The following is a 20,594-nucleotide window of genomic DNA, read 5'->3' on the forward strand; positions in this document are numbered from 1 at the left end:
TTTGTCGCACGCTTTTTAAAATAAATTTCCTTTCCTACATCACATTGTTAAGTGACTCGAGCATCTACCATTTGTGCCACACCAAGTTAATTTCCAAATACGTCCTTTAGATCGGTGTGATGCACTATGTGCCATTCTTGGATATTAATAAAGCATGGATTTCCAATTGTATGATGGTATAATAAATTGAATGTTAACCTTTTTAGCAAATGTGACCGAACAAATTACTTGATATTAAAAGCTCCGCGGGATTATAATAATAACCTTTTCATAGGTTAATTTCTTATGGCCTCTGCTTAAAGTAATACAATGCTTGGCAAATTAAAATGAATACTGGATCAACATCTTGAATATAAGTTTTGACCTTCGAAAAATAGAAATGTCTAGACTCTAGACTAGCTAAAAACCACTGAGGTATTGAAGTTCAATTTCATGGACTTTTATGTACTTTTTGAATATCTAAAATTCAGCTATTGAAAATGTTTAATTATATAATTAGCAACGTGCAGCTGTGAAAGAATTGTTAATCCTCTGGATATATCATATGATTAAACATGTTGGCACGACTTAATATATTTTTTAGTAACACCATTTTCTTTACTTATATAAGAAATGCGGTAATGGTATAATATTCCTGGATCATTCTACATGTAACTACATCATTGGCTAGCAATATTGTTTCTAGACAATAACAAAAAATAAACAAACAAACAACATCGGTAATATTGTTGACTAGGAGAGATAGAGAGATAATCGATATTCGTGGGAATCACGAAGGCAACTTCTTTCAATTAGTGACGTGCTACAGAAATTGGAAGTTATATATAAGAACACATTTACAAGAACAAATCAATGAGCATCCATTAATCCCATTCATTAATTTATACAGAATTTTAACAATGGCTGCAATTTATCAATATTGTAGCTTCTTGGTTACAATTACAATTACACTGATGCTCACAATCATTGCAAAGCCAGCTTTAGTAGCGGGCACATTTCAACCCAGTTCATGGACTCTTGCACATGCCACATTTTATGGCGATGAGACAGCTTCTGCCACCATGGGTAAGTTATATCTCAATCTCTTAATTATTATCATTAGCTAAACCATTTCAGCAATTGATGTACAAGCCAAAATCAATCTCACTAAATTAACCTTTTTTGGTATAACACTATATTAACATTTTACTGACCAAACGATTGACGAACTATCATTTAAAACAAATTATTCAGAAGAACCCGAATTTGAATCCTACCTGAAATAATGTTTGACCAACATTATTTTATTTATTTTTTGACAAAGTTTAACATTATTGGAACTGCGGTTAAGACAAACATTTAACATCTTACTTAAATAGTTTGTAAATTGGTCATTAGCATTACCACAATTAATACTAATTTTCCCTTCTAGATATAAATAATTAAATAGTTTGTGGTAACTAATTAAAATTTGATGGACTTATTAAAGGAGGAGCATGTGGGTATGGAAATTTGTTTCTGAATGGTTATGGGACAGACACAGCAGCATTGAGTTCAACATTGTTCAATAATGGGTATGCATGTGGGACTTGTTATCAAATAAAATGTGTTCAATCAAGTGCATGTAACACCAATGTTCCTTACACTACAGTCACTGCCACAAATATTTGCCCTCCTAATTGGTCTCAGGCATCCGATTACGGTGGATGGTGCAACCCACCACGTTCACATTTTGACATGTCTAAGCCTGCCTTCATGAAAATTGCACAGTGGAAGGCCGGTATCGTCCCTGTTATGTATCGCAGGTAATTAACAAATCAAGCTTGCTCCACATATACATAATATAGAATAGATTAATAACAAAATGGTCGTCCATATTTTCTAATGTCTCATAAACATGCATATGATTTTGTCACGTGATCTATCTAGGCTATCGGATTAAAATCAGACGGTCCACATTTTAAATTTGGTAAATCAAATTTAAAGTACAAAGTGAAAATGTGATCTAATCTTGATTCAACATGATTGTGTGGATACATATATTTACAGTCACATGATTTTGACCATCATATCAAAATCAGACATTCCATGTTTCAAATTTGATAAATCGAGACATTCCATGTTTCAAATTTGATAAATCGAGTCCAAAAGTAGTTATTTGATCTTTATCTCGTAATCCAAATTGACATCTGCATGATTGCGTCGACATAAGAGTCCATATTTTCTATGGTCACAATGACACAATTGATGCAGTTATGTGATATAAACGGTTAAATCAAAGAGAGGTAGTTCATGCTTCAACTTTGGTAAATTGCATCTAAAATGCGAAGTTGAAATATGAATCATCCAATCTTGATACAATCTAGGTAGACAACAGCATGATTTTGTGATCACAAAGAATCCAAATTCAACCTTTTTTCTTGCATAATATGTTGCATCATTTGTCTTTTATGGAGATTATTCTTACCTTAACATTACAAAAGAGATATGTCTTTGGCTTTAGTGATATCGTACTTACAATGTGATTTGTTGATAAAAAAATTGAATTTCTTAGAGTACCTTGCATGAGGAGTGAAGGATTTCGATTCTCTTTCCAAGGAAATGGGTATTGGTTATTGGTGTACGTGATGAATGTGGGAGGTGGAGGTGATATAGCAAACATGTGGGTGAAAGGAAGCAGAACAGGATGGATTAGCATGAGCCACAATTGGGGTGCTTCTTACCAAGCATTTGCAACACTTAGTGGCCAAACTCTTTCTTTCAAGATTACTTCTTACACAACCAAAGAAACTATAATAGCTTGGAATGTTGCTCCTTCCAACTGGGCTGCTGGATTAACCTATTCCACACATGTCAATTTTCATTGAAGTATTGTATAACATGTTGCCATCAGTACTGCTCATCCTTTTAATTTACTTGTTTAAATACATCACAGTTATTTTTATCTGTTGTGATTAATTTTCCACAAAAGAATTAGATTGTCATTGTCAAAGAGACTTTTTGTTAGTTTTACAAAGATGAAATGTAAACTCATATAATCGAGAGATTAATTAATCACTATGCAATGATATTATCAATTTTTATTCTTAATTATCACAGTACTGGCAGCATTATGATGATTACACAGTCATATCAGTCACGGTTAATTCTATTCAGGTATTATTCCCCGAAGAGATTTCCAATTGTCAAGAGTTCGAGACGAGTAACAGGATACATGTCTGTTGAGCCTGGGACAAATAGGACACATGTGTTGTATTCATCTTTGAAAAAATATGCTTCATTGATCTTGTGAGAGGCAAAAGCTGCATCCAGTCCATTTTCAAAGACAGTGCCACGGAAACAAGTAAACCCATCGCTAATGTTCTCGATACTTTGAACGAGACTATATACGAGCATACTTGTCTCCTTTGAATAAGTAAGCTTCTTTGTCTGTGGTTGACCTGAACGCAGCATCGATTCCGTTTTCAAACACTGTCCCTTTGAAAAAAGGAAACATGTCAGAGATTATCTTGGCACCCGAGATTATTTTATCTTCATCTGACTGCGGAGCATAGTCTATGAGAGCACAAAGGTTTTCATAAAATATGAATGCCTCGGTGTTATCGGTGTCAAACGCACAATCAATTCCATAGCTTCCAAATACAGTATGAGCAAGTGAACGGAACCCATCACGAACAAATTCAGGCCCGTTCAAAACCTCGTCGTTGGGGGTTCCTGGAGCATAATCCAATAGTACGTAGTTATCATTCATGAAAAAGTAAGCTTTGTTGTTCCTAGAAGAACGAAATGCAGCATTAATGTAACCAGGTTTTGTCATTTTACTAGACGAGGAGGAATTATTTGAATTCCAATTCAAGGAAGGTTAATGTTGTGTGTGTGCAAATACAGGAAAATGAAAAAGGATATATATAGACACACGCAACGCAATGATAAAATAAGGGAGCTTCATTTGCTCCGGTGAGTGGATGTGTCATGTGTAACGTATTGCTATTTGCTACTGCATGTGAGTGGATGTTTCATGTGGATGTGTCCTGAATCCTCAATGACGGAGAGATTAATAAGTTAGAACGTGTGATTTATGTGCATGTAGTTTTGTTGAGCCAGATAACGTAATTAGGATGTGTCATGCTATTTGCTATCTCAAAATTAGCTTTGTTGGTCAATAATTTGCATTGCTACTGTTTTTAAAACCATACCAAGTCATTGAGTATGCAGATGATGGATGCAGAAGAGAGATACCAACTGAGCCAGATAACATAAACAATCACATATTGGTCGGTTACACACATATGTGCGCGTAGGGCCGGCCGACACAGGGTCAAACAACCCAAACAAAGACTTTAGACCTCACAAAAAAATATTTTTAACAAAAGAAAAAAGACATTGAAAAAAATTTGTTCATGAACTATATTTTTCTCTTTCCAATAAAGATCATGCAAGCCTCGATTAGTTCTCATCAATTTCCGTTTTCAAAGAAGCTTCTCATCAATTTTCCATGTTACCTTTTTTTCGTTTTCCCATCTTCATATTTACTGCCTTCAACTCTTCTCATTGTATTTTATATTTCAATTCGAACTAGGCCAATACTCATTTCCTCAACGAATCAGGTCTTCTCGAGTCACTAGCTCACCTACTGACCATCGTACGGGTTCTCCGTAAATACACCAAATTGAGGCCGCCTAAAGTAAACTAGACCGTCCATAATCGTAGTAGTTGAGTTGAAACTACAATTTATGTGGAGAAGAACTCTTATATAAATATTGATTGTAGTTTCAACCCAACTGCTACGCGATTATTATTAAGATATTGGGGTTGCACGCGGCAAAACGGTTAGTTTTAAGTCCTTGAGAGAAAGAGAGGGGGGAGTAAGTCATTTTAATTTTTCTTCTCTGAATCATTTGAATAACTACAAACTATGAATACAATGTTGTCGATTACTTGTTTTTAATACCTTTGAACAAAATAGTTAGGCTAATATCATGGTCACTAATTCTCTTCAACGATTACCCCTCCCTAATGTCTTAGGTGAGTCATACCCCTTGAAGGTTTAAGAACACCAAAGTAAGTAACAATTATTATTAGTTTATGTCTAAATATAATCAATAATTGAGAAGTTAAAATAGGTCAAGCCAACAAAGTTACGGTTAATAATCAATGTGACCTAAATTGATTTATGAACATTTGTCAATGCATAAAAATCATTAAGAACAATATTAACGGAATAAAATAGCAAAGTAATTGACGGAAATGCATGGAATTATTTAAAGTTACATAATCAACAATTACAAAGTTTCTCTTTCATCACCTAACCCAAAGAGGAATAGCTACTGATAGCTTTTCTAAACACGTATAAACAAATATGAATAAGATAACATGAGAAAAGGATCACCGGTTGATAATTATTTGGTTCCCGAATGACTTCGGTCGCTCCAATCCTTTAGGAATTGTGTTTTTGCTTTCGTCTGCTTGTCAAAAGGCATTTTTCTCCTGGTTGAGGGGTCAGTATTTATAGGCACTCATTTCTCTAAGTTTTAAGGAAATTGTCTCATGATGTGAGCTTATCCTTCGTGTTGTGAGGCTAACAATGAGCATCTCTTTTGGTATATAGTATCGATCTCCTTAATTTCCAATCATATTCTCATGATGAGAGGCTCATAACCTGCGATGCGAGATAGATAGTATCTATCTCCTTGATTTCCAATTGTATTCTCGTGATGCGAGGCTCGTAGCTCGCGATGTGGGGCTCATAGCCCTCAATGTGAGGTAGACAATAGTTGACTCCTTGATTTCTTCATTCATTTCTCCATTTCTTCTCACTAGAACGTTTGTAACAACTATTCCCCCAAGAATCATCAATGATAAACTTGTAAAAAAACATAGTTCAACCATATAGTTGTCTGGTTCGGATAGATTTTCATGTCTTCAAGGCATTTTTCCTCCTTTTGTCTTTTCGTGACTTTTTGAACGATTTTTTACAAGACTCGACTAAAAGAAACACAAAATGCCTACTTTTATCCTAAAATGACACTAAAAAAATGACTAAAGTCCCTATATGATTTCTTGTCGTTAGGTGCTCCCCATTAAAGCTTAATTTCATGGATATCACCCCTTGCTACACTTTGGTGAGTGGTGATAAGGGAAAATAACCCCTCCTATACAAGGATGAATATATATATATATATATATATATATATATATATATATATATATATGTATGTATGTATGTATGTATGTATGTATGTATGTATGTATGTATGTATGTATGTATGTATGTATGTATGTTTGAGAGTTGTTTTTTTAGAGTTTTGGTGACTAAGTCTAATTGTTGATGCATATTTACTGTATTTATTTTAAATCATTAATATGAAATAGACTTTTAAGTTGACTAACATATCATTCTGAACTTTTAAAAAAAATCAAACTCATGTGTAAAAATAAGTCTACTTCGGATAACATGTAAGACTTGAGCTGAAATGTTTGGACGATCATACTTAAACTTTGCAAAGCTTAACTCAACCTACCCTATTTCTACTCTTAGTTGATATGCGGTCGGATGTGGCTAGATTCGTTAATTTTTTTTTACTAAATAATTTTTTTATACTATATCGATGATTGAATATTATCTATTTAAATTCAAATTAAAAAAAATTAATTAAAGTTAGATCATACCGCAATAATTTTTTCACACCAAAGCATACCTCAATTTAGACGGCCACTTTCTTTTTTTCTCTAGGTTGATTTTTTGTTGTTAATCCTCCGATTCTTAGAGGAAGGGGACCCTGGTAATATGGAGTGGCCGTGAGGTAAATATAGTTTAATAAAAAATTGTTTTGCCTAAGAATCGAACCTTAGGGGACCCTGGTAATATGGAGTGGCCATGAGGTAAATATAATTTAATAAAAAATTGTTTCACCTAAGAATCGAACCTGAATTCTCCCAAACGATTCATTATTTGATAAATTTCATTAACCACTTGAGCTCAATCACTTGATTCTATGTTGAATACTTTGAAATGATATTTGTATAACTATTTTGGGACAACTTCTAAACAACTCTCTCTTTCATACTCTTTGTGTTCTCACTCTTTCTTCCTCTTTCAATCTCTATTGTTTTTTACCAACAAATAGAAAGTTGTCACAAAATAGTTATACAAATATTATTTCTTCTTTTTTTTACTTGTATTATTTTTTGTGAACAAAAAATGCTCTCTAATTTTTTCTTTGGGTACAAAAGAGGGCCAAAAGGCCCTACTTTCTTTTATTTAAACACATTAGGAAAAACCAGCAGTTAGACCAATCCAATAGTCACCTACCTTCAACCAGCCTAAAAAATGCAAGGAAAAAACAAAATGCTTACTCTATTTGCCTTATCGTCATTTGAAATGATATAGTGTGATGTGATTTATTGTTGTTTTTTCTCTCCATATATCTCAACCCATTCCTTATTTTGTTATATACCATTTTGGCTGAAAGTTATTATGTTATAGACTTATAGTATTACTCTTTAAATAGGTTGGCATGCCATCATTATACAAAAAAGGCTGGCATGGCATCTTCACCAATTTTATAGCAACCTTTAATAAATCTCATGTGCTTAATTTGTACAAGTATGATAGGATCTGTTTATGAGAGCGTTGTTGCGTATGGACAAAGTTAATAGAAGTATTACTTAATTAAGTTTTGATTATTACGGATTGCAGTTGACAAGTATTCATGACAAATTCTGTGCACAGATCGTGCTATATGTTGGTTGTGTTGAGTGTGAAAAAAAATAATTTACGATACAATTTTTTAAAACGCTTTTTTCGGTGTAGAAAGAATGAAAAACAGTTAGTATTATTTTTATTGTGAATCAAGATGGAATGGTCCTAAGAAAAGACATGAACAACTAAAATATAAAGAAAATGTATTATACATCATGAGAGAAGGAGAAAAAAAGAGTGATGTGATAAATGTAATAGGGTGGTGACGTGATAGAAATAGAGGAATAAAAATAAAACGAAGTGCTGAATAAATGTTGAAAAATATACGGTGTACATGTATCATTATTGTTGTCTAATAAATGTTAAGTCTAATATAAGGTGGATTTCTCTAGCCGTTAGATTACTTGACAAAAAAAATATTAAGCCTAATATGTCTGAGTTTGGTGAGTCGCATTCCCTCCGGTCTAATACGACCGCTTAACGGATTTGGCATTCTCCTAGTCCGAAACAGCAACCGTCATTGCATCAAGATTAGATGTTAAATGCAATTCATTATAGTTGAAGAACTAGTTGAATCTGAACTTGGATCAGAGTTCTATTTCTTATATGATATTGTTGAGTTTTGAATCACAATTAGGATTTTAGAATTATGAAGTTTTATTTATTGTTATGTTAGTCATCGTAACCATGTGGTAACAAACACTTGGAACTCTTGACAAAAAAAAAAAAAAAACAAACACTTGGAACTTAGCTGATGTCCTTAATTTTTTTACTATATTCAGATTTTATTAGCAAAATTTTTCATCTATTACCTCTATGAAGTCACTACTCACTAGGATTACCTGGTGCTTGTAATGGATTCAATAATCTATTACAGAGAACTCAGCAACACAATAGAAATAATCCTCAGGTATATGATAGAAGTGAAATTGAAAGATAAGAAGGATAAAGGGGAAAGGGGAACAAGAACTATCAAAGAAGGAGAAGGAGAATCAGAATTTCATTAACATATTCAATGCCTTCTTTCCATGCATTCTTTCCCTTATATAAGCCTTGTCCACTTCTTGATGTACACCTTTCATCCAATACTTTGCCCACGTGTCTTTACAACTGTGACAATTTGCTAGCTTCATTTGATGACATGGCTTTCTCTATTTAGGATCATTACAGTGCCATTGAGAGTTGTTAGTTTTGAAAAATCAAATCAAAATAACCAAACCTCCCTAACATTTCTTGTAGTTGCACAGTTTTTTGATAGCGTTTATTGTTGAAGAATCCTAGAAATGCCCAAAATCACGTAATCAAAATCTTATTACTGTTCAAATTTGAATTCAATCGGCCCAATTCATTTCACTCTATTATGTTTCTAATCCCTTTATAAAGTTAAAAAATAAATAAAAAATCTTTCTAAATTTGAACCAAATATTTTTTGTTACAGGGACGTAAATTTTAAATACACATGATCAATTATATGATCAATGGATTGCCTCGTCAAACTTGTCGCGGTTCAACAATAACAACAACAAAAATTAGTTGTATAGGTTCGGATTAAAAATTATATTTTTTTTTAAAAAAAACTAATATGAAATATGTGTTTTTTTATATATACCGATTTGAGAGGATCAGAACAGTGTCCAGTGATTGAAATGGCGGGGGTTGTCTGCAGAAAACGCTTTGACACTTGAGTCGGTATGTGAACAATATAATATAAGAATAGAAGAGGCGCTAGATCCTACCTTGGAGGACTTTTTGAATCCTCTTATACATTTGAAGGAAGAAATCCTTCAAATGATGGTAGGATGTCGTTGGTTGACGATTGTAGAAGGTGGATTTTGTATCCGTCAAGCTTTACGTATCAGATGGGAAGGAGATGTTTTAGATTCGTTGATGATGTGAATGTTACGAGCTCACCTCCCTACCAAGTGGATGTGTAAGCAACTTGTTTCAGGTTAGAGTGGATTAAACCAGTTTTGGATCATGGACTATCGAACAAAACCTTTTGAACATATATCAAAATGAGACTTCAGATTTTCTTATATATATTATTAAAAAAAAAAACACTAATAAGTTTCATGATTCCTTCCTTCAAAAAAAAGTTTCATGATGTGAGTGCATCAACATCTAGATCCTAAGCATTCATGGGAATAACGTTGTTTAACCACTATGGTCAACAACTTGTAAAAATTAAAACCACTATGGTCAACTACAAAATATTAAGGTCCTTAAGCACATAATTATTATTATTTTTGATATATTGTAAATTATTATTATTTTTGATATATTGTAATTTTGTTTAATAGATGAAATAATAGTAACCATTGAAAATTCACATATATAAATAGAAAAGTCTAAGTTTGAACCTCATCGCGATCTTTTATAAAAAAAAAAAATTAGATCATAATTTTATTCTTTAAAGATTTTTTTGACTCAATTTATTTTAACTAAATTCTTTGAAGAATAGATATCTATAAATAGATATCTGGCAAAAATAAAATGAAGAAAATATGTTGTCATTCAAAAATAAAATGAGTAATTTGGTTCTTAAAAAATACGAAGAAATTATGTTTTTTTTAAAGAACGAAGAAATTATGTTGTCATTGAAAAATAAAAATAGTAATTAGGTTTTTAAGAATCTTCTTGTCTACTTCAAAAAAAAAAATATGAATCTCCTTGTAAAAAAAGGACTTCTAAAAGAAAAAGGTTCTTAAGAATCTAAAATAGTATTTTTAAGTATATTTGTTAGACGTATTTTTGAAAATGTCAATAACTTTTATTTACAATTTAAAAAAAAAAAATAACTTTTATTTACAATTTTTACATTTCGACCGAACTCTAAACTACCTGAAACCTTTTTTTCTAAAAGTCAAAGGGGTGAATTTTTTTTTTTTTGATATTTGTTTACTTTTCGACCGAACTCTGAATTACCTGAAGCATTTTTCCTAAAAACCGAAGGGTAGATTTTTTTTGGTATTTGTTCCAGACTAGGCCTTCGTCCACATAGACGGCACAAACATAAAGCACAAATGGCCCACAGATCCAAGAGAGGTGTCAACTAGGGGTGCACGAGAAGCTTCGAGCGGCTTACGACACATAAGCACGCTCTGAAGCAATCTCCGCCGTCAAACTCTTCACTAACAGTTTTTGAAGATGACATTGCAGATCACGGAAACGGTTGTCAACATATTCGCCTATATAAGTGTGCCCTTGTGTCACACACAAGGTACAATTCATTCACCATTTTTAAGCACAAAATCAACTTCTTTCTCTTACTGACTTGTGCGTTGGAGTGTTAACATGCTTACATGCACCATTCTCCTCCGCCCTAGAAAGCTGCTCTCCTCCACGCCGAAACTCCATTCTCCACCGCGACGGATCCATTTCTACCAAAAAACCACCACCAACAATTCTTTGTTCTGCACCAGACATAAGAAAAAAAAAATTATGTTCAATAATTAATTATGTTGATTTTGTTTTATTATTTCTCGGCATGTCCCATTGACATCCCTAACACACTATGCACAGCTTTGTTTCTTTTTCTTTTTTTCCTATAAAAAGGGTGTGTGGTTTTTTGTGTGTTGACCCTCTTGCTCACAGAGGGTGGGAGGTAAGTAAAGTCTTATCAAAAAAATTCAACACAAAAATTGAACTCTGGTTCTCCCAAACGATTCGTCATTTGTTGAAAATCATTAACTACTTGAATTCAACCATCTGATTAAATGGCTAGTGGTTTGACCGTAAAGATATTTAATGTGAACTTTGTGTTTGAACTTGGATCACAATATTTTCTCCTTCTTGTGTGTGTGAGTATTTGAATGTGTTGGTCGATGGACCAATAGCAAAATATAATAAAATGTTATATTTAATTATAAATTTACATTTATGTTTAAATTAAATGGGGTGCATTGTTTAAACTATTAGTATTGATCTAGTAATCTTTTTTCTAAAAAGGAATTGGTCTTTTTTAAATATAATATGAATGTGGAATTATAAAAATATAAAACTTTTATTAATGATATAATAGTACTTTAAAATAAATTAATATTATTTTAATAATTAATTATAATATTTTAAATAAGGTTTTTCTATCATGTGCAAATTTGCACATGTTAAGAAATTTAAAAAGGTAAATTTGCCTTGGAACTTGTGCATTTTATATTAAATAAATAATTTTTTCCTCAATTTTTTTAAATATATAACCTTTTAATAAATAATTGATGTTTTTCAATAAAATGTTACAACTTTTAGTTGCTTTAAGATGTGCAATATTGTACATGTTAGACAAACCCTTTAAATAATTAATGATTATATTGTTGTTGTTATTATTATTATTATTAATGATATTGACGTCCACACAGACCCCAAAGAGATTTAGCACAAGTGGTTGGTGTGTAATGTATGCAAGTCTTGTAAAATCTAAATACCGATATTAATTTGTACTCATAAATATGTGTTATCATATAGATGTTTTTTCCCTAAAAAAAATCATATAGATGTTTTTGGTTTCCATAGCTTTCGTTCACCAGAATTATTCATATTTGAGATACACTACACTTTAAATATGGAAGTCTAACTTTTTTCACTCGACCCGATCTTGCTGGTCAGCGTAATTTTTTCTTTTCAAAAGGTCGTTGGTCAACATAATTTTTATATCTCTAATGGAATTTGATTTGACGGCAATAATTAAATGTAAATTAATTAAATGACAACACTCTTTTTAATATAATTGTGACAAGTGTGGTGTGTTAGAAGTCTCATAAAGTTGAAAAAGTGGAGGTTGAACAATACGTGAGTGAGATGATCCATAAACTCAATGTCTTAAAGTCTTGGGGTAAAGTTGTAATGTCCAACTCACGTGTGTAGTCGCTCTTGGCCTAATATAGATGATCTCCCGGACTTCCGTCATGATTCAACGATGAATGGTTCGACTGATTTCTTGCGTTGAAAGTCTTCTTGACAAAGGTCGTTAGGTTGCGTGTTTTGTTGAGTGCGACCAACGACGATACATATGTAAATGAAAAACTATCCCTCGAGGGGAAACATAATGTATGAAACAACTCATGTTTAAGTGTGAGGTGAGTTCACATATTATTTAGAAAAGTTGAGGCAGTACACAAGTGAGATGATCCATAAACACAATGTCTTAAGGTTTTGATTAAATGTGTGATACACAACTGATTTGTGTAGTTATTCTTGATCTAACATAGATGTTCTTGATCTAAATTAATGTGTGATGACCCTTTAAACATAAAAATTGAACGCATAACCAAACATATATTAAGTGATGTTCAATAATGCAAAATACTTAAAACGTATAAAGATAATAATTTATTGAAACGAGACAAGAAAGTGTGTTTCTCCTCAAGGTTTTAGGTTCGATATCCTAAGTTAATTTGGGTGGGTTATTTTAGCTTCTTAAAAAAAAAATCTATTGAAACAATTAATGAATAATCTTGTAATAAATTATTATAAAACCAAAATTCCATTAATTTTTTCAATTAAAAGTTATTCATTGCTCTTTAAAGTACACTCACGCCAAATCTAGTAATGAGATATTAAATAGAAATATCCGTCAAAAAGATATTGAACGAAAATAAAACTTTTTTTTCGGAATGAAATTGGAAACCAAACTTTAATTTTAACAAAAGCGAGATATTTGCCATACAAAAAAAGCAAAAGGGAAGACATTAACATGCTAAAATATAATTGCACACAATCTTTTATAAAAATCACATTAATTATAATAATATTATTAAATTTAGCATAATCTTTAGTCATAAGTGAAAAGCTTTAGAAAACAAAAAAACAATTTGTTCTTTTCTTCTGTCATAAGATTGAGAGAGAAAATATAAAAAAATGTAAAAAAAATGTGTATATAAGAAGAAGCTTGGGTTGTGAAAGAGTGAGGAAACAGTGTTGTGAAAGAGAAACAAAGAAACTCTCTCTCTCTCTCTCTCTCTCTATTTCTTTCTCTCTGCACAATTTTCGAGTAGTGTTATTTTTTAATAAAAAATTAATTAATTTTTTTTATATAAAAGCCGTGCAGAAAATTCTTTTACAGCGTTCTTTTTTTCCCGGGAAAAAAATTAACACAGCTCCGCCATGGACGGAACCGGTAATCGAAATCCACCACCGACTTCCACCGTCGGAGACAATTCTCCACCGCCTGAGCCATCACCGGAGAGTCTCCGTCATGTAAGCCGTATGATCAACAGCAACCATTACACCTCACCTTCTCGAACAATCTACTCCGATAGGTTCATTCCGAGTAGATCTGCTTCGAAATTCGCTTTGTTTGATATCAATACTCCGACAGAAGGACGCGATGATAGTTCCAGCGCTTATACAACTCTTCTGAGAACGGCGTTGTTTGGACCGGATGTTGCCGGTCCGGTTACGCCGGAGAAAACCGACTCGCCGTCGATGACATTGCCGAATAGGAATATTTTTAGGTATAAGACGGAGACGAGACAGTCCATGCACTCGCTTTCGCCGTTTATGGATGATGATTTTGTTCCTGGTGTTAATCATAGTCCGGTTAAGGCTCCTAGGAAGGTTCCTCGATCGCCTTATAAGGTGAATTTCATAAAAAAAATAATCTTTTTTTTTTATTATTTTCTTTGATTTTTGTTTGAATGTTGTTGATTTAGGGTTTTGATTTTGATATAGGTTTTGGATGCACCTGCTTTGCAAGATGATTTTTATCTGAATCTGGTAGATTGGTCTTCACACAATGTGTTGGCTGTTGGTTTGGGTAACTGTGTCTATCTCTGGAATGCTTGTAGCAGCAAGGTGAGTTTTTTATCATATGATTTTTGTGGTTGATTTCAAAATTTTCAATTTTTATGTGATTTTGAGCTGGATGATGTTTGATTAGGAAGATTGTAACCTGAAAGTTTATTTTTTTTAATCGATTTATTTGATTTTGATATGGTTTATGCAGGTAACTAAATTATGTGATTTGGGGGTTGATGATTGTGTTTGTTCTGTTGGTTGGGCTCAACGTGGTACTCATCTTGCTGTTGGAACTAACAATGGTAAAGTTCAGGTAAGAGTTTATGTGCTAAATGTTGATCATAAATTAGGGTTTCCTAATGAGTGTGTTTGATTGTATTTGTGGCAATTAGAGGTTTCTTTACTCTCTTTTTTTATTTGCTCTGATTTTCTTCTTGGGTTTTTCCTTGTCTTTTTTATTTTACTTCCATATATTGTTCTTCTTTTTCCCATTTGAAAGGAATATTTTTTCCCCTCTGGGATGGGCTCTGCATTGGAATGATAATAGCATGTGTTATCTTACATTCTGAATAAATGTTATAGCCATGCTTATCATTCTAAATGTGGTGGATTATCGGCCATTACTGATACTGAAACCCTAATTATTTGGAAAGAACATTTTCCTGATGACAGGGAGCTTCCTGTTCCTGGGTAGACTCTTAGACAGTTATATACCTTCTAAATACGTCGTAACATACATAAGGCATATAAAAGGGTATATTATAATGCATTTAATGAATTTAATGTTTGATTATGCAATTATGTATACTGATACAATTATATGTTTTGATAGTTTTCCTTGATTAGCTCTTGTCGTGTATTTGCCATGATGAGCTCTTGTCGTGTTGCTGTGTATTGTCGTGATGTGCTGTGTTGTGTCGTGTTGTGCCGCGTCGTGTTGTGCATTATGTCTATATTAATTCTGTGTCGAGTTGTGCATTATGTCTATATTAATGCCGTGTCGTGTTGTGTATTATGTCTATATTAATGCCGTGTTGTGTTGTGTATCATGTCTATATTAATTGTTTATATCTGAACTTCATGACTCTTTACTCTTCTTGATCATCAAAGTTCTGTTATTATAAACTTGGGTCAATGGTGAACCGTATACCAGCTAACACATCTGGCATTTAATTTTATAATATTCACATGATTATAAGTTTCAATTATGTTTTGATTCTCGGATATGTTGCGTTGTATAGGTTTCACCATTAACCCATGTGGCGCATATGTCTCTCACATATGTCCCATGTGGCACTCATGTTTCGATGTCAATCCCATTGGGTTAAAAAAAATTAGTGTTCAATACTTCGATACTAATTGATGTGGACTAAAACCAATCTTAAACGCCAATATGATAAGAGGGGAGAGAGTCAGAGTCTTTATGATAATTCACCGCTCGAACCAGCTGATGCGTGACTCATGCTTCTGTTAGCTAATCATTTAATGAACTAGTTAGTTAATTTATTGGTTCTGTACTGTTTTTGCCCAAAAAAAATAATGAGACGGCTTCTGTATTACTTGTATAATCTGTCATCTCAACTCAGTACCTCTGAGGTTCTACCAGATCCAGGAAATGCAGCTTTTTAATAAAAGCGGGCCTAAGCAACTTAGGATCTGGTTTTGGCAACTGGTACTAGCTTGATAGCTATCTACTGATATAGTCTATACTCTATAGGCATGCTCTATATTTGACTTTTAACGCAGAACACTTAATTTGCTTGCTTGATTGAATCTTAACTGATCCATAAACCATACACATTTTCCCTGAAGAGTGTGTATAGGCTTACCCTGTTTTCGTTCTACCATAGGTATATAGAAAGTGCATCACTTCCATCTTAATCTTTTTCCTTTGGACTGCCTTCCCCATGAAAAGTTGGTATTTAGTTGGTCTCTGCTTAACTGCTCTGTGGTATCAAAATATGAAATATGTCTATTTTCCCATTGCATCCCTGGAACCTGCGAAGTCTCCTTATTCTTTTTTTTAGGGAAACTTTATGCTCTCTGTTTCTATGTTGCAAATTAACTTAAGCCTTGCTTTTGACTATATCCATGTAGATTTGGGATGCAGCAAGATGCAAGAAGATAAGATCAATGGAGGGCCATCGGTTACGTGTTGGGGCCTTGGCCTGGAGTTCATCTCTTTTGTCTTCTGGTGGACGGGATAAGAATATTTATCAACGAGATATACGCACACAAGAAGATTTTGTTAGTAAACTGTCAGGACACAAATCAGAGGTTAGATTTAGTTCTATTTCTTAGCTTCATCACTTTACATGCTATTCGTCATGATTTTGATTTTGATTTTTTATTTTTCGAAGGTTTGTGGACTGAAGTGGTCATATGATAACCGTGAGTTGGCATCTGGAGGAAATGACAACAAAGTATGCAATCACAAACTTAATGATTTATCTGAAGTATCCAACTGCACTATTATTCTTTTCTTCTCCTGCACTGAAACTCACTCAATTCATATTGTTGCAGTTGTTTGTTTGGAATCAACACTCAACCCAGCCTGTCCTCAAGTACTGTGAGCACACAGCAGCTGTTAAAGCTATTGCATGGTCTCCTCATCTTCATGGACTTCTTGCATCTGGAGGAGGAACTGCAGATAGATGTATTCGTTTCTGGAATACAACCACAAACTCACACCTTAGCTGTATGGACACTGGAAGTCAGGTAAGAGTACTTCTTAACTGATTTATATTTTCATACAAATGCACTGTATTTCAAAATTTGCTGTAATTTGGCGCCGGTAGTTATTGACCTTATATAGTTGTCTAGTTGCTAGAAAACTTATATTTAATTTGTTGGAAGGGAAGGGGGAATGCCACTTCCCCCAAACACCTTCCCCTCTCATATGTTGGTCACTTTACACACACATTTTATGTGGTGCTATGAAATCATTCCTTGCTTTATCATATGTAGAGTTACTCAGACATTACTGGGAAAATGGCTCCAGTCTAGTTTTCTTACTCTACTAAAAGGTTGTAAAAAAATCCTAAATAAAAATAAAGCAGATCTTAATTCTAGCTGGTTACCATTCATAACTGCAAAAGTTAGATTATTGAAGTTCTTTTCAGTTCATAAGTTTCAGAATATATGGTATATATTGAGAGAAGGATAAATAGGTCTTCTCTGCTCTTTCTCTTTCTTAACAGAAATCAAATAATTTTTAATCTATATATTTTGCAGGTTTGCAATCTTGTCTGGTCCAAAAATGTCAACGAACTAGTAAGCACACATGGCTACTCCCAGAACCAGATTATTGTTTGGAGATACCCCACTATGTCAAAGGTACAAAGTGTCGTCTGTGATAAAGTGTATGTCTTCTTTTGTTTTCACCTAAGTTAAACAAGTTTTACCATCTTTTTTTGTCCTTTGATGCAGCTGGCGACTCTTACCGGCCATACTTATAGGGTTCTCTATCTTGCCATCTCTCCAGATGGACAGGTATTTCAGTTCTTTCACCTAATCCTCATTCTAGATTACTGAGTATGTATGACAAAGAAAATATTTTTTTTATCATCTATGCTATATTCCTGATTGTGTTGAGTACCATTTCAGACTATTGTAACTGGAGCTGGAGATGAAACGCTTAGGTTCTGGAATGTTTTCCCTTCCCCTAAATCACAGGTAAACTATTCATTAAATGATGGAGAAAAATCTTGTCCCATCCACTGGTCCTGCCAGTTTAGGTTTTTGAATATTAGTCTTTTATTCCTGGAAATATGACTTGAGTCTGAGGTTACATTAATTCACTTCACTAGTTTTCTAGAAGGGTTGCAGTATCATTTTCTTTTCTTGTCTATTTTTGTTGTTTGAGAGACTTTTAATTATAAGTTGCTTTGCATTCATGAAGATGTACCATTCACTGTTTTATTTTTATTTATTTTATGTTAGTCTCATGAAAGAGACCGAGTATACGAGAAATATTATCTCTTGCTCATAAAGTTTGCCTTACATATCTCATGTGTTAGATTTATCAAATGTCAATTACCTACATAACCAAATGACAAATTTAAATGCCTACTTTCAAATTCATCAGTTTATATTTAAATGCTATGTGTGTATAACATCATTTAGTATGGGAAGATATACTTGAATGTAATATAAACACCAATCTTATTGATTATTTCATTGTTAATATGTTAATTGACAAACGGATGTGACCATCGATGCAGAATACTGAAAGTGAAATCGGAGCATTATCTCTTGGAAGAACTACTATCAGGTGATTGATCCTGGCGTTGCAGCCCAATCATGTGGCATATTTCTAAGTTTGGGTTGCTGTGTAGAACTAAATTTCTGAGCGGAGAACACCATGGTGGAAAAACCTTGAATATAAAAACACCACCAAAGTAGCATCTTTACCAACTGGGAGAGCCTTGGAGGGAGCTATAAAAGTTTTGATATGGCTGCCGGTGATATCTATTCCTGCATTCATGTGTAGTCTCATTTTATATTGAAAAGATGATAACAAATGGGTAATTTATTGTCTTGGATTGATGGAGTTGTAGCCAAGTTTTTTTATTACTCTTTTTTTCTTTCTTCTTTTTGATAGTGCTCTCCTGCATTATTTATATAATTTTAAGATGCGTTAACAGAGAAAACTTCCTTAACAAACTTGTATATAATTATTTTTCCTTAACTGTGGTGACGTGGTGTCAATGCTTTCTTTATATCAATACTTCTTTTTTCTTCCCCTCACAAAAACTTCTAAGTTCTGATTGTGCATTTAAGTTTCTTTGAAATCATAGTTTCAATGCTATCAACTTATGTTATGACTCGAGAAGAAAATTTTATCTTCTGAACCGGTTCAGAGGTGGTGAGCTTTTTACCTCTCACCTAAACTAAAATGCTGAATGGATGATCTACCAAACTAATGTAGAATGAGACATTGGTTTTATTTCAAGTACCTTTGTTTATTAAGAAAAATATTCTGCTGACACATGATTGTATTTTACATCTTTGAAGACCTTTCGCAACACACAAGCTCCACCCATATGTGATATGTCCCTCTGCAAGTCCCAATCTCCACTTGATTAAATTAATACCTTTCTGTTCCAAATAAGAGGCATAATTCATAAACACCAGCTTCGCTGTAGGGTTTCATGGTAAGGTAGGACCCTGACCGAGGGATGGATTACTTCAACTAACAATTATTGTCACTGATATAAGAATAAAGTACTCCAAAAATAGTAAATGAGAATAAATTGTTTATATATTTTTTTAGTTTCCAAAATTTTACAAAATTATATTTTTGACTTCCTTTGGAAAGTGAGTTCATTTCCAACTTTTGAAATATATCATTTTTGTCTTTTTTTAAAAAATATTTTAAAAAAGAAAAGATAAGTTGCAGTTCTTTTTCATCACATTAAAAAATAAAAAGTTGTGGTCCTCCTATTAAACATTAGACATGGGTTAAGAGTTAAGACTAGATTTCGGTGATAGAAAATGACATTTCAAAAACCAGGAAGGAAAACATGCAGCTTTTCAAATGAGACTAAAAAAACTTTATAAATTATTGGACAATCAACAACATATCTAAACTGAACTTTATCTATTGGATATTTATTAGGATCCTTTAGCTGTACATACTGAAAAATCTTCTGCTGATGATACGTGTTTCTACATATCTATTTTCTGTCTCTTTAAAAAATGAAAGCTTGCTGCTTTTTTATTTCCCTATAATTGAAGCAGTTAAGCTCTATCCCTGCATTGATCTCTACTAATTATTTAATAGAAGCATCCCTACCAATAGAAATAGAATCGCAACCCACAATCTCCAGTTATGGTCCCTTCACAACTCCCCAACTTGATTTATACCTTCCTTTCTTTGTCAAATAATCGGCATAAACATAATTTCACCAGAAACGTGTTGGACAATTCTCCTCTAAATGAGCAACAATTGATATTACATATTTAACTCTTTAAAGTGATATGCGTATCATTAATAGATATTATTCATTTTACATGAACAATTCATTTTAGAGATTAAAACGAGTAATATCAACTTTTGATAAAGTCCTCGTAAGATTAGTTCAGTTGATAGAGACATTACATAATATATAGAGAGGTTGGGGTTAGGACTGAGCAGAATTACCATACCCGCCCGCAACCCGATATATCCGAGTCAACC

At 33.1% G+C, this 20,594-nt stretch overlaps 2 protein-coding genes and 1 pseudogene across 2 annotated transcripts; 2 read left to right on the forward strand and 1 right to left on the reverse strand.

The window, feature by feature from the left end:
- Positions 1–899: 899 nt before the first annotated feature.
- On the forward strand, positions 900–3,069 carry LOC146901547 (expansin-A18-like). Its single transcript, XM_085732421.1, has 3 exons — positions 900–1,065; positions 1,469–1,784; positions 2,534–3,069. Exons 1-3 carry the CDS (start codon positions 900–902, stop codon positions 2,844–2,846), a joined length of 795 nt encoding a protein of 264 aa, XP_085588547.1. The 3' UTR covers positions 2,847–3,069.
- A 58-nt stretch (positions 3,070–3,127) lies between these two features.
- On the reverse strand, positions 3,128–3,796 carry LOC146901548 (albumin-2-like; annotated as a pseudogene).
- Positions 3,797–13,582: 9,786 nt separating this feature from the next.
- LOC146901549 (B-type cell cycle switch protein ccs52A) lies at positions 13,583–19,168 on the forward strand. Its single transcript, XM_085738165.1, has 10 exons — positions 13,583–14,254; positions 14,348–14,470; positions 14,622–14,726; positions 16,511–16,690; positions 16,774–16,836; positions 16,937–17,131; positions 17,648–17,749; positions 17,843–17,905; positions 18,020–18,088; positions 18,637–19,168. Exons 1-10 carry the CDS (start codon positions 13,781–13,783, stop codon positions 18,688–18,690), a joined length of 1,428 nt encoding a protein of 475 aa, XP_085594291.1. The 5' UTR covers positions 13,583–13,780; the 3' UTR covers positions 18,691–19,168.
- The last annotated feature ends 1,426 nt before the right edge of the window (positions 19,169–20,594 follow it).

The sequence above is a fragment of the Medicago sativa genome, chromosome 8 (assembly GCF_051527215.1).
Source record: "Medicago sativa cultivar Bolivia chromosome 8, Bolivia_mono, whole genome shotgun sequence".
Taxonomy (NCBI): Eukaryota; Viridiplantae; Streptophyta; class Magnoliopsida; order Fabales; family Fabaceae; genus Medicago; species Medicago sativa.